This window comes from Podarcis raffonei, chromosome 1 (assembly GCF_027172205.1).
Source record: "Podarcis raffonei isolate rPodRaf1 chromosome 1, rPodRaf1.pri, whole genome shotgun sequence".
Classification (NCBI taxonomy): domain Eukaryota; kingdom Metazoa; phylum Chordata; class Lepidosauria; order Squamata; family Lacertidae; genus Podarcis; species Podarcis raffonei.
The window spans coordinates 66,451,161-66,465,806 of NC_070602.1; the positions used below are offsets into that span (position 1 = coordinate 66,451,161).

Below are 14,646 nucleotides of genomic sequence, written 5' to 3' on the forward strand. Positions count from 1 at the left end.
AAGCAATGGCTCATAGCTGAGTTATGAATAAATGGGCAAGGAAAGCAGGACATGGCAAAATAATATCGCTCATAGCTTCAGAATCAAGAAAAACATAAAATGTATGTGTGGTGTGCAAGCTTGAAGTGTTCATCTGTTTTAATCCAAATAAACCCAGTAAGATAAGGTATCTTATTTTCATGAATATTTCCACCTTCCTATGCCCTGGCATTGCATATTCAGGGCAATTAGCTGAAGAGATGATCTGATCTGATCTGATCATAGTTGTGAGTTCCATGAGTATTATCAGTTCCTGTGCATCTGTTTACCCATTCAAAAGTACAGAAAACAACGTGGGTGTCCTTGATGTTCATGTTACGAGCAGTTGGCTTAATTGTGCATTTTGTTCATTAATCAAACATACAGAAATCAGTGGGTAATTGATGTGCATTGCTTGGATAATTTGCTTAATTGCTGCAAAGCAACTTTCACGGTTAAGCTGATGCATCAGGTTTTCTCAAGAATTTGATTATAATACATGCCACCAGTTAGGGCCATTGTCGAAAGCCGTGAAATGAAGGGTATTTTACGAGAGGAATATTACAGTGCTTGCAGCATCTCTGTGTGATTCAAGTATTGCAAATGGTTCATTAAGAAACTATTGCAGCAATGTTTATAGCTTGTTTAATTGCTGTCATTCCTTTAGTATAAGATGTAATGACTACTAGGACACAGACCTTTTGACCAGCTTTTGTCTTAATAGGTGTTTATACGTACTACTCAAGAGGCATGAAGAGAATAGAAATATTTGAAGCAAGAATACATGCATACTTAATATAGATTATGCCTTAATTATAACTGTTAAGCGATATTGAGTTAAGAGATCATTTTTTAAAGAAAAAATAAACAATATACCCAGGGAATTCCCAATGTATTAAAATAGTACACAGACCGTGCAAGACTGAAATTGGCCCACCAGTAAAGTAGATTGCTAACTAGAATATGATGCCCTTTACAGTCGTTCGTGGAGCTGAAATGCTACCCAAAGATTATGAGGAGGCAGATGCTCATTGTTAGTAGATTTTTTTTGGGGGGGGGGATTTGTAACTGGTTAATGAGGTGGTCCAGGGACTAGTGTTTTATTTTCTGTCTCTTGTTTTAAAATCAAGGGGCAGCTTGACAACACACACTTGGGAAATGGGCCCACTAAAACAAAGAATAAGAGAATCAGCCCAATCTGTATCAAAGTTAGTAAAGAATACATTCACCACCACCCTCACATTTCAGAGAACTTGGGGCCCTTCCCCTGGATACCACCAAATGTCTCCCCTTGTTTCTATTCAAAGGTCTGCTGAAGGTGGGAGAGAGGGTTTTATGCTGTCTCAAGCACAGGATCACCCCAAATATATTCCTACTTACCAAGAGACACAACTGCCCTTGGCTGCTTTTCCAGACTAAAGCTGCTTATATATAATTACTCTTAACTTTGGATAATTGGCTTCCTAAATAAGTAATGCCATTGTGATTTAGTTGGCATTGTTTCTAATGGACACAGGAGATTTGGGTTTAAATCTCCGCTCAGCCCTGAAATTCTCAAAGTCTGCCTTGGGAAGCTCACCCTAGTGCAAGAGCTTTGCCACATGTTTGCCCCATATTTCTGGCTAGTCAGCTACATATTGCAGGTGAACATTGTGTGCATATAGGCGTTTGCAAAGTACTGGGGAGAGAATCTTTCACATCCGCCTAGACCGATTGGGTGAGACACCTTTGAAATAGCCCCAGAAAGAAGGGCTACTCTGCAAAATCAAGTGTCTCTCTCTTCAACATTCCTCTATTGTAGCGGCCAACCAAAACTGTTGTGGGCATCACTTGGAATCCGAGCTCCATGAAATGATTTCTTAATGCAGCAGGCATCATTTTGGGGCTCAGAAATGGGAATTATGGCAAGAAACTAGAATTCCTAGTTAAATGCAAATCCCTTCTAGATTCTATCCAGAAGAGCCAATCCCGACATTGTCTGCTCTTTGTGGACAAAGCAGATTTCAGTTCTGAGAAGTAACAACTTTCTATGAGGTTTTGACATACAAGCTTCCATTGTTGGTTATTTGCCTATTCCATACAACACAAAGCAGGAAAACATTCAGTTGGCAGAGATGCAATTCATTAGATGTAATGTAGCTGGGCACAGGCATCTCTTTGCCTTAATGTTGGCCACCCCAATTCTGCAGACCTATGAAGAATTAGCAGCTTGTCAAATGACAATTGGTTTCCTATGTGATCAATGCAGCTAGAACTCTTTATGCTAAATGCTGGCGATTACAAACCATACCAAAGAAAAAGAATGGGTTGGGGAAAACCTGGGATGCTAGTTTAACATATTTTCTCAGAGGAAAGAAAAGACAAGACTGGAAAAATGGCAGAAATCTATTGATTATAGTAAGGGATTTCAAACCAATCAAGCGTTATGAATTTAAAATGGAGTAGTATTTGTGAATCACTATTTTGGAAAATAGATATGTTTTATTTATTATGGGATAGAATAAGGAATTTATGGAAATGGTGCTTTATGTTTTAACATGGGATTATAGCAGGTAGGAAGATTAATCTTCTGAATGAGCTTTTGGTTAGTAACATTATTGTTAAGTGTTTATTAAGGGATAATGGTTTTGCTCACTTATAATTAATAATCTTACTCATTTTGTGTTATAATTATTTATGCTGTTGTGAAAACAATAAGATTTTTTTTATTAAAAAAAAAGAACATGTAGCCTGTCTGCCTACAAATCCTGGCTCTTGGCATGTGGATGACCTCAAAATGTGGAGGTGTCTCTATTTCAGCTTGCAAAATCTTTATAAATCACAAGAGGTGATTCTTCCTTTGCAAAGTAGAACTAGGTTAGCATTTTTTTAAAAAAAAAAAGAAGGCAGCTGGTTTTAGATATGACAGGGCTTGCTTTGCTACACAGTCAACTGCTTTCTCCCTAAACTTGGATTATTTGGAAAAACCTACAATTATGTACTTTTACTGAAGTACAAAAGGTGTGTCTCTGACGCATACCACTGCAATATTTCTTTCCAAATTTTTATGTTAGCAAACTTCTCAAACAAAGAAGTAGGCAGAAAAGAATATCAAGTCCTTGAAGCTCTTCAGTCCAGATTATTCCAGCGTTCAGGTTTAATAGGTTAAAAGAAATCTGGAGGTGTTAGTTCTGAGAGGTAGGAAGCCCAGGGAACCCTCTGACAATCCAGATTTGCAGAAGGCACGCAAAGTCTGTTTGCTTGCTTGCTTGTTTGCTTCAATTACATTAGCTACCATTGGGTTCTGCTGCTATTTATTTCTTCGCACAGAACGAAGAGTTTGTGTTGTTTTCTGTAGCTGTGGGGTGACACCATTCTTGGATCTCCCTGAGAATTGTTACTAATTCATTCCCAACAATTCAGTGCCTAAACTCCGGCATTCATGTTTAAGCTTGTAATACTTTGAACCTGTGAAAAGCAGAGCACTGCCAATGTTAAAACATGTCTTTTGCATATTACGTTTTTTAAACAGTTACAGAAAGCTTTGTCGATAGGTAAGCTGTTCCCATGCTCTCGTAAGGAGAAAGGTAATTGGTTGGCTTCCTACAAGACTCTTTCCCTTACGTTTTCCCCTTTCTAAGGAGAGAAGTGTTGGCAGAAGCTGAAAGGGTTGTGCGTGCTCAAAGCTCACTTAAAATATTAACAGGATTCTTCAGGGGCTTTTTCCCTTTGAAGGATTATTTACTGTAAATGCTAGCACATGATCTTCAGTGTTCTGTTTTCACATCAGCATTTGTTTGTTTTTCTAGCCTTCCAAATGCCTCTTTTTTAATTTTTTTAAAATGTTGCTGGTATTTTTCTTCTTCTCCAAAGTGTGATGTAGTGACTTCTTAAGGTAAGTAGTAAACTGTCATTTTGAAAATAGAGTAAGACATTTTAAAGTCATTTAGTAACTAGTTGAATGATTTGAGGGGGATTAAAAAAAAAAGCCTGTGTAGTGCGGTGGGAAGGAGAGGGTTCAAATCCCTGTTTGGAGATGAACCTTATCAAGATGACCTTGGTTCAGCTAGTTTCTGCCTTTAAACCAAATCTATTTTATATGGCTGTTAGAGAACATGAAGAGACTATTCCATGCCACCACCCTATAAGGAAGAGTGGCCAACATATGTGGGTAGGTGCATATAGCTATGATTCATTACTAACAGCAATGGCTTTTATCCCTGAAAGTATGGAATATTTCCTTTTTATGACTGTTCCCTTTTTGTCCTCAATTGTAGGTGAGCGTCCTTACAGACCAGGTGGAGGCCCAAGGAGAAAAGATCAGAGATCTAGAAGTTTGCCTTGAGGGGCACCAGCTGAAACTTAATGCTACTGAAGAGATGCTTCAACAGGTAGGAGGAGTGTGGGATTTATAAGGAAACTTTTTGTGAATAAGCAGACTCCATGGTACACATCTGGCTCTATAGTCCCTCAAGACAAATAGGCTGGAATTAGATATGTCTCTAGCCTCCTTACAAATCAATTTTTATGAGTTGCTTTTGCTTTCTTGATTAGTGTGTAGTGTTCTATGTTTCAGGCATATAATGCTGTGACCAGTAGGCGTGTAAATTGATACCATTGTGTGTATTATTCTTCATTAGTGTGACAAAGAAAAGTCAACAAGAGGGCTGGATGTGGCTGAAAACCTGTTAAACTGGTTAGATGTTCTCTTTTTATATAGCTGTAGAGGTTAAAACTAACGAAATGGGTGGCTCAGAAGCTGTTTTCACAGAGTTTGGTTTGAGGTTTAAATAATGAGTGATTTTATCGAATTTGGGAAGTTTTAAGAGTTTTAATTGATATTCATTATTTTTAACTGGGCACCTGTGTCCGAAGGTCTCCTTATATGCAGCCATTTGCTCGCAAAAGCAGTTGGATGGTAGACCTAGCTCATCCCACCTTTAAGCAGCAGCAGACAAAGAGGGGTCAGTCTTTGCAACTTGAAGTGACTTGCTGAGTAGAACAAAAGCAACTGTTAATACATAAAACAAACTCTGAGGGATTTGTTCCTTGCAGTCTCCAGGCCTGCCTATAATCTTGGGATTCTAGAAGTACATCACACTCTGAGATCCTGGCACAAGGAGATCCCCATTGCTTTTCTCCAACACTGGGAGCTGGCCCCTGTGTTGAAGCCCCCAAGCATATGTTTCCTATATGCCTGCATTCACATAAATTAGAGGATAGCTCAGTCAGTAGAGTATGAGACTTTTAATCTCAGGGTCAAAGGTTCACGTTGGGCAAAAATTTCCTGCATTGCAGGGGGTTGGACTACATGACCCTGGTTCTCCCTTCCAACTCTACAGTTCTATGATTCATATACTGGAGAAAATATGTGGCAAGCATGCTTCAAAAATACGTTTTTCTGGAACATGTGAAGCATCCCATAAAAGCACACTAGTGAAAATGTGTTTGGTAATATCATCATTTGCAAGGGAAATTTAATTTAAATTGGTGAGTTGCATTAAAACAACAACCAGGAATAAGCCCTCCATGACCTTCTCTTATGAAGTATCTTTCACTGCCCTGAAGTCGCTTGATAGCCCTAAGCAAGCCATGGTCTCTCTGCAATATGAGGCTGGCAATACTGACACACTCAGCATGGTACTTTGCATGTAAAACTTACAAGATAAGGTAGGTGGGGCGGCTTGAATATTTGTATAGCACTCTAAAAGTTAGGTGTCATTATTCCTACACACAATTTGATACATGGTAGAATTTATATTCTGTTTCTCTTCCGTACAGCAACAGTAGATCTTCTCAGGCGTTTTAGTTGGGATATTCTTCAAGCTAGGACTGACTCACATAATCAAATACAACTGCCAGCAATATGTTTATAAATATATACTGTGTGTATATATAGTCTCCAGGCTTGGCTATATGGATTCAAAGATGCTAGTGGCAAAGTATTTCCTGGAGTGCAGTGTTGCAAGTATAAACTGTGGTTCAGCATGCCAACTCTTATTGCACATCAGGTTGGTTTTGGAGTTTAGTTTAATTGTGGCATTTGCCATGAGTGTTCTTGCATCTGGGCTGTTGTGCTCTAAACAAAAAGGCACAAACTGCACAGTCCTCAAAATGTTAGTCGTCGTCGTCGTCTTCTTTGGTGATCACTCACAGCCGAGTAAAATTGTCTTCCATAAACACGGTTATAACAATGAGTCCGTAAGTGACTGTGGAGACCAATTCTAGATCCACATGTCCTTCCACAGTGAGGACATTGGTTTCTGGGCGGGAGTTGATCATGGTGTGGATTTGCCAAGCGTGCCTTCCTCTTAGCACGTTTCTCCCTTGTGTCCTGAGTTCGAGTGTCTTCAAAGCCCATTACACCTTTGGTAAAGGCTGTTCTCCAATTGGAGCGCTCGCAGGCAAGTGTTTCCCAATTGTTGGTGTTTATACTACATTTTTAAAAATTTGCCTTCAGACAGTCTTTAAACCTCTTTTGTTGACCCCCAGCATTATGCTTTCCATTTTTAAGTTTGGAATAGAGTAGTTGCTTTGGAAGACGATAATCAGGTATCCACACAACATGACCGGTCCAACAAAGTTGATGTTGAAATGTTAGTATCCAAATGGTGACATTTTCATCACATCTATGTCACAGACAACATGCATTCATCAGCTTAAAGAACTGGTTATCTGTAAAGGTTGGGGCTCTGACTTCTTTCCCAGCCCTGTGGCAGGAGCAGTGGAGGAGAGTGAGAGCTTCTCAGTAGTGTGCACTAACCTTGGTTTCAGTGTGACATGTGGGCCAAGTCTTACCCTATCTTTGATCATCACAAGCATTGGCTAATTTACTTGGTATCCAGCTCTGTTTCCATTTGGTCTTGCTCATGATCCAAAAGCACGTGAGGCAGCTGCACCAGCTAACTAAGCAGGTCTGGGTCAATTCAGTGTCTAGATGGAAGGCTGCCTGGGCACCCGATGTGCACTGCCTTGCATGCCACGAGGAAAGGCAGGATACAAAGAATGTTAAATCAGCACCGTCTTGGATGTTTGCTGTATTTAATTTCCAAAGGCTGCTTTCTGATATGAAAGTGCTGTTCCTTAGTCCTTGGTGTCTTAGGCTAGTTAGGATTTCTGGGTGGTAAGAGGAAGGTGCTGTGCCCATGTTCAGTGATGCTCGTTTTTCCTTTTCTGCTATGCTTGAGGTCTCACTTTCAGCACTGAGGAAAGTTCTGGGTCTAAGCACTGGTGAGGTATGTCTGAAATCAGTCTTTGGCTCTTTCTGCAGGGACTAAGTGTTCAAACAGTCACCCTCCTGGCAAGTTGCATGCTTCTCCTTTCTTTCTAACTTCTCTTTTTGGACTCGCGGTGTGTAAACAGAGAAGTGGAAGGCTGCAATCCTCTGCCTCTTACTGTGTCATCTTGAAATGGTGCAAGAAGCCACATTCTCAGCTGTGTTTTAACTTAAGCGAATATTCCATTTATACCACAGCTGACACACAGCTCTTGTAAAAAGTGCCGCCCTCATCCTAGCGTGATTCTTGCTGAATTTTGGGTAGGACTCTAGTCTGTTTGTTTCCATATTGCTTTAACGAAGGAATGGATTGTACCAGCTTCAACTTTCAGCAATGTATTTCGCACAAAGTACGTATTAAATGTCGTGGAGCTTAAATGGAATATTCTTTTGGGGTGTTCTGTTATACAGCATGAGTATCTGCTTGCTTTTGTCTTTTTAATATCTTGGAACAGGATGGTGGGGATTTGTGACGGATTGTAAATTCCACTTACCAGGTGAATACTCTCTTTGGGTGAATACCTTGGTCTTATACCAAGTATGCAATTCAAGCTAGCTAATATTACTCAACCCTGCCACCATTTCCAAGTTTCCAGAAAGCATAAATATGCCTGTGCTGCTGTTTTTTGTTACAAATTCATTTCATGCTTAGATTTCAGGAAGATTAAACAGCACTTCAGTGTGAAAACTGAACACAATGTGTTAACTTCGTGCAATATGGTTGTTGTGTTGCGGTTTAGACATTAGTATGGCTTTAAAGACAAAGCAAACATAATATATGACATTGTTTTAACAGTTTCTGCGGGGTTTGCATTTTTGGATCCTTGAATTTGGGTCTTCTTTTTTTTCTTAAGAAAGGAAAAGATTTGGAGGGGGTGTTTCTTGCAAATTACTTTGATCAGTAGTAAATGACAGATTTATAGCAGTCAGAATAAAACAAAGACGTTGCATCGTGTACTGCCAAATTTTGTTATGCTTATTTATAAATGTACTAAACAATATAGATTATACTCTGTCTGGCTGTCTCTGCTACTGTCTTTTTACAGATCCTCCTGAAACCCTTGTAGCCAAAATTAGCTCTGCACATGACACGTATTATCATTTCACTTCAAAACCAATAACGCAATCTGTACTTTTACTTCTTACAACTCTGTATTTATTCAAGTTGCCTTCCAATTGCATCATACCGCTGGAATACTCTGTAATTTCCCCATAACAAAGTGGGTCATATTCCACTAATGAACTGCTCAACATAAGCATCTGCTTGAAGATGGAAATAATGACTTCCACATGTTAGCAACTGCACTGTGGCATTTTATTCAAGCTGTGCTTCAGATACTTTTTAGTTCAGTAGACTTTCTGGACCACAAGTCTCATCTGGCTAAAATTAAAGCAGCACCACTGAAGTATAACATCGGCGTTTGCTTTTCTAAAAACTAAAAGTTAGGGAAGTTGCAAGGGTGTCATGCATTGTCACTTTAAGTAAGGGTTGTATGTAAGTCCTATTCACACATTTCTGTTTTACATTCCACAGATGTGTTCGCCAACTATTTTGCATCTCTTAATTTTGTGCTGGTTCGACGTGTCTTTCTAACGCTATGGATGGTGATCTCTGCTTTCTTCCTTTTATAACTGCTAGCCAGATCCAAAGTTTGTCTTTACTGTTTGTGGCATAACACCGAAATCCATCTGTGTTGAATTCAAGATTAGAGCTCTTGCTTTCTAGCTGACCCTATTTGCATTTTAATGCAGGCTTCAGAAATACTTAAATTGGGACAAGACTCTCAACAGTTAGCTCCAGATCCTGTTTTCAGTGCCAAGACTTAGTCCTGGATAATATGAAATAGCAGTTAGGGGAGAATAGCTGTCAGCTTGTGCACTGTATCACTACACCACACAAGCAGTATTTATAAGTTGGGGATTAAGAGGGGAGATATTTTGGGGGTGAGAGTTTAAAACAGGATTGGACAAATTCATGGACTACATGCCTTTTTAGCTATCAGCTGCCATGGCTATATGGAATCTTCTCCTTCACTAATATAGCCCTGCTCTATACATATCCACAAGCTATTTTTCTGTGTCCAGGAACTGTGTGCTTCTGGAATACTAATGACTGGGATAATTTTGTTCAAGAGTGCCGGGGAAATTGTTTCTCACTGCAAGCCTGGAGACTTTCTGTCCAGTAGAGCTGCTCCAGAAACCCCAGAACGCCAATGTTGGAGATGGCAACAGGGGGTAGCACTTTTTTCCCTTGGCACATAGTTAAATTATGGAAGTCATTCCCAGAGGAGGCAATGATGGCCACCAACTTGGATGGCTTTGGGGGAGGATTGAATGAATTCATGAAAGATAAGGCTATCCATTACAACTTGCTGTGATGGCTATGATCTGCCTCCACAGTCAGGGGACATCCTGCCCCACTGAAGGGGGTTTGGTATGCTAGGAACCTGAGGCACATAAAGCATTAGAGATGACAAAGTTCTGTTTCAGTTTTATAGGGAGCACTCCCAAGCTGTTGAGGGCAGCCTAACCACCACTTAAAGCAACAAGAGTTCTTATTTTGTGTGGGAGAAAACCCTCAGCCACCTCATCTTCAAAGTTGAGGCCACACCACCCTTTGAAAGTTCTGTGATCTCCTCCTCTCCCAAGTTTAATCCAGTATTCTAGGTTGGTGGGTTCGCCCCACCCTGCTCCAAAAAACAAAACAAAAAAAGATTTTAAAAGTCTGGACCAAACACTACTCTGTATATGCCTGCAAACTACTTTCCTGTGTTTGGGAAATAAACTCTTCTGGAACACACATTTAGCACAAGCCCAATGCACATTCCAATGCAAGCCTGATTTTGTTGTGCCAGATGACTTTCTGTCCAGTAGAGCTGGCCCAGAAACGAGCAAATTTACCAAAATATATAGGAGCACAGCCGACAAATTAGTCTTAATAGTTATATTGGGCAGCACTGAACTGGAAAACTGCATGAGCAGAACAACTTGAGTCAAGGGGACTTCCTGCCTGCCTCCTTTATGCATGCCCCGCATCACTCCAAAATCTGCTCTGGAGTATTGGGGGAAACCCCAGAACAGATTTAGGGGGTGTGCTGGGGGAGAAGTAATTCTGCTCACACAAAAAGCTACAGCCTATTATCTGTAGCAATCATGTTGTGATATGTCATTTGAATCCATCCTGCAGCACGATGTTTCAAAAACAAAATGAAAAGATCGGTCTGATATGTAGGATCCCATACATATCCTGCCTCTTAAATATGTCGGATATGACCACAAGCAGATCTGCAGGAAGGTGAGACTGCTTAACCCTTCAGCCTTATCCATTTTGCCACTTAAAAATCTTTCCTCCAAAATTTCTTTTCACAACCACAAGTGGGAAACAATATAAATACAAGTAGGTCTTCTTCTGTGTGTGGAAAAGCGGGGGGCAGGGGTTGAGGCTTAAGCAGAGAGAAAGGGTTAAGCACCTCTCCTTCTGCCGCTTTCTCCATATTTCAGCCTCCTATGACAACTTCGGGTTTTTAAAAATAAAGCAGGGAATACATATACACAATTGTTTAAGAAGCAGAGCTGCAAAATTCATTGCTAAGCTTTCAAATCACACTCAGTACTAACAATTGCTATGTAATGAATTTGTTCCACTGCCTCAGCAAAAGACCCCTGTTCTGTATTCTCAAGTAAACTTGAAAATCCCTTGCCTTGTGGTGTCTTTATTTTGTCCCAGGTCTAAAAACAATTATGAAGGGTTGCTTTCCTTAATGGTAGTGAACACTTGGGTAAAATGTTTCCATAAACAAAAACATTTTTAAAATGCCTATGTGGCTCTTAACGTAATATTCATATTCAGTTAAGTGTTGCCTGTAAATTGTTAAATTTGGAGAAGGAAGTACTTTTTCTGTCAGCCATGGAATTGAGTGAACAAAAAATATCACAGACACACACTCCTATTTTTGCAGGAGCTGCTAAGTCGAACATTGCTGGAAACTCAGAAATTGGACCTAATGGCAGAAGTTTCAGATCTGAAGATTAAGCTGGTTGGGATGGAGAAGGAACAAAGCGAATATGAAGAGAAGCAGAACAAAGCTGAGGTGAGCCTTGCTTGGTTGCCATTTGAATTCATGACACTGAGAACAGACCTACATGCTCCATCTCCTAAGTAGATGTTTAAAATCTGGCCACGGGGGTCCAATTTCCAGCCATGACATGGTGCATGGGAGGGTAATGCTGTGCTCTTCCTTCACCCTTTTCTAGTCTCTACCAACTATTTCTAAGTTGCTTTTCGCGCAGCACAGATCCCAAGCTCATTTCTGCAAGCTTTACTATTCTGGTAATTTTGCTTTCTGGTCAGTCTTTGCCAAGGCTGGCGAGGTGAACTGCCATCTCTCTTTGTTAAACAATCCAGTTATTCCTGATGCAGAAAATTACCCACCCTCCATGGAGGCTGTTGTCTCTGCATGAGTCACTGCTCTGGGTAACCTTGTTCCAGTGAGGAGAAATGCACATAATAGCACCTTACAGATAAACACGAAGTGGTCTCCAGTGAGAAAGTTCATTCCACTCCAGACATCTTTGGATGCAAGAGTGGACTGGGCTCCCTAATTTTAACTCTGAAAAAAAGTGTGCCACAGGTGCTAGAAGTCTGGTGAATACTCTGGCTAAGCAGTTTTTCCAAATATGACTGGGAGCAAACAAAGTGTGTGTGTGTGTGTACCTCATCTACCATATTGTTGTGACCACTCAAACTCACTCTTCTTATCGCATATGTGCTCAGTCATTTGTTTGTTTGTTGGTTTCGACTTCATTCCATGTTTCCTTCGGTCTTAATTTTCTCTCTTCCTCTTGTGTAGTCAGTAGTGAACCTGATCAGTGAACTACAAGAACAAATGTGTAGACTGCAGCTGGACATTAATAGTAAAATCCAGGAAAGAAAATCCCACAGTAGGAAGCCAAATATGGCAGCAGTCGGTCCTCAAGATAGCATTGACTCGGTGACAGAGGTCCCCGTTTGGAAGAATTGCACTCAGTGTGATGTATGAGAAGTAAATTTTGGCCTGAGTTTGTGCATTGCCCCCTTTCAGAGACCAAACTAAACTACTAACTGGAGCTTGCTGTGATTAATTGGCATTAATTTGCGTAGTTTTCACTAGACAGAGTGCTGTGTTTAAGAAACCCACAGGAAATTTTTGCTTGTCTTGGCCCAGCATGCGTTCATCCAGACTAAGTAAACATGTGCTTTATCTCCCAATTGTAAATCAGTTTTGTCTCCTATTTGGAATGATTTTCTCAGGAGTTGCTCCATGTAAAATTAGGAGGGCTGCTTAAATTGTGCTGCAGCTAAGTTGGCCTAACATACAAGATACTGGTACTTATCATGGTGTTCAACAGTCTTTTGTATCTATTGTGGGATGCTTTGGTGATGGTCTGGTTGGATAAATGCAGGTAGGCACCTTGATTGTGGGTTACATGGCTATTCTTCGTTGTTCTTTGTCTGTCACATATGACATACGTGGAAGGTTTGCTAATGCCCAGAAAAAAGGATACACTTTCAGTATAGGAGGGAGGGAGTCAAACTGAGTATGTACAGATTTATATGTGATTATATCTAAGGATCATGAAAAGACATATAAGGATAGACCCAGGGACCTCTCAAGGAGAGAGGGGTAGTCTAGCTCTTCATTTCAAGAAGTTAGCATTCTTGCCTCATGAAATCATCATCATCATCATAAATTTATATGCAGCCATTTTGGGTGGCTATAAGGGAAAATAATTCAGAACGTGTTCCACATAACTGCTCAGTATAGTAAACCTGATTTTCTACAGCACCCAAGGGCAATAAAGGATTGTTACGTTTAGCAATTAGTGGTGTTTTTTTTAATTGGAATAAGTTATTTAATATATTTAATAGACATCTTGCATTTAGAACTTTCCTGTTTTATATTAACACCCTATTAAAAACAAACAAACCACCCCCTTCCCTCAGGGCCATGTATATTTTTGGCTGCAGGCTTTCATTTAGGAAAATGAGCTTTGGAGTGTCTTAAAATCATAGGCATATGATTTTTGCTTATTGTGTGCATTCTAAGAGGATCAAATGAAGGGGGAGAGGCATGGTGAATGCTCTGTCGTGTGTTTCTTTGTTTAAACCCCATAAATTTTGATTGCTTATCCTGCATAACAAGCACTTCAGTGAAGGCTTTCTGGAATTTATAGAACAAACCTTTGCTGTGTTTGATCAGAAACCACTTCACATGTCAGGCTGAAAGCTACTTTGGTTAAGCTGATGAAGTTGAACAGAAGAGGAATGACAGTGGTATGCCTAACATAAGCTCGTTTAAAGACTTACTAGCAGCTTGGTTTGTTCATGTTGCCGTGTTGTCTTCTGAATTTTGTAGAATCACATTTTGGAGATACAGTAATACGTTTTTAATCAGTTCATGTTTGATTTAAAAAATAAATAAATAGAAAATTGTGGTGGCTTTCTCTTCTGTGCCATTACCTTCCTTTAAGTGTGTTCCAGATATTGGTTGCCCAACAATGACAGAAGAACACATCCTATGTTGTGAACCACCATGTAATATTTGAATGAAGGGTGGTATACAGATTTAATAAATAATAATAGCCAGTCTGGAAGAGAGAGACCCAAAAGATTTCATCTGCAAGCACATATAAACACAAAAGAACATGATGTGATTGTGGTTCCTGAGAAAGGTGCTGTTAAGAACAGTTCTGAACAGTTCAAGCAGTTGGAAATCTAGTTTCTGAACTGGGTTGAATTCCTATTCAGAAAGGGAAGCATATAAAAATCACTTGTGTGGCTCATCCATTTAACTAGCAGAGTCAGCTGCTCTGGAGAATTTTGTGTGTGTACCACTCACTGATTCGAACTTGTATGCCAGATTTAAAGCAGTTCCTCAGATGACATAAAAATTGTCAGAGACAGAGCATTGAAATGAGACAGTTAAAAAAACGAGCCGGTTAAAAAAAAGCAGCAGCAAACATGAAGCTTTTGATTCTATTCAAAGGCACCAACTTGCACCAAAGATGAAGGGGGCCTGGCGTTGCATGCATGTAACATCATGTTCATGACGTCACATTGTCGGGAGGAGGCTGAGTGTTCAGCATGGCTTCAGTGGCTGGCGGCACCTCCTCTCTCGTGCTCAGCCTCCTTCCATGGTAGGAGGAGATGCTGGCCAATGAAGCTGCAACACGCTTAGCCTCCTCCGTCCCCTCAGCATTGGGGAGGAGACTCCTAAAGGATATAGGGGGCCCAAAACAGCTCAACCCCCATAAGCTAGCATCCCTGACTCTCTTGATTGGCTATGTGGTTCTTTGGCGTTATGCTGGCTACATGTTCTGTAGTTGATGCTGAT

The 14,646-nt window shown here is 40.3% G+C and overlaps 1 protein-coding gene across 11 annotated transcripts in view; it reads left to right on the top strand.

Annotated features, from left to right (window-relative positions):
* Window positions 1-14,646, top strand: part of PPFIBP2 (PPFIA binding protein 2) — a 104,350-nt gene that overhangs the window by 55,347 nt on the left and 34,357 nt on the right. For 7 of the 11 annotated variants that reach the window (XM_053390634.1, XM_053390660.1, XM_053390651.1 and 4 more), the window contains 3 exons: window positions 4,275-4,388; window positions 11,233-11,364; window positions 12,124-12,306. In XM_053390634.1, coding sequence (XP_053246609.1) covers window positions 4,275-4,388; window positions 11,233-11,364; window positions 12,124-12,306 — 429 coding nt within the window. Of the gene's footprint in view, window positions 1-2,693; window positions 3,893-4,274; window positions 4,389-7,523; window positions 7,624-11,232; window positions 11,365-12,123; window positions 12,307-14,646 lie in introns of those variants that run through there. The other 4 variants (XM_053390668.1, XM_053390703.1, XM_053390712.1 and 1 more) reach the window with 3 other exon arrangements.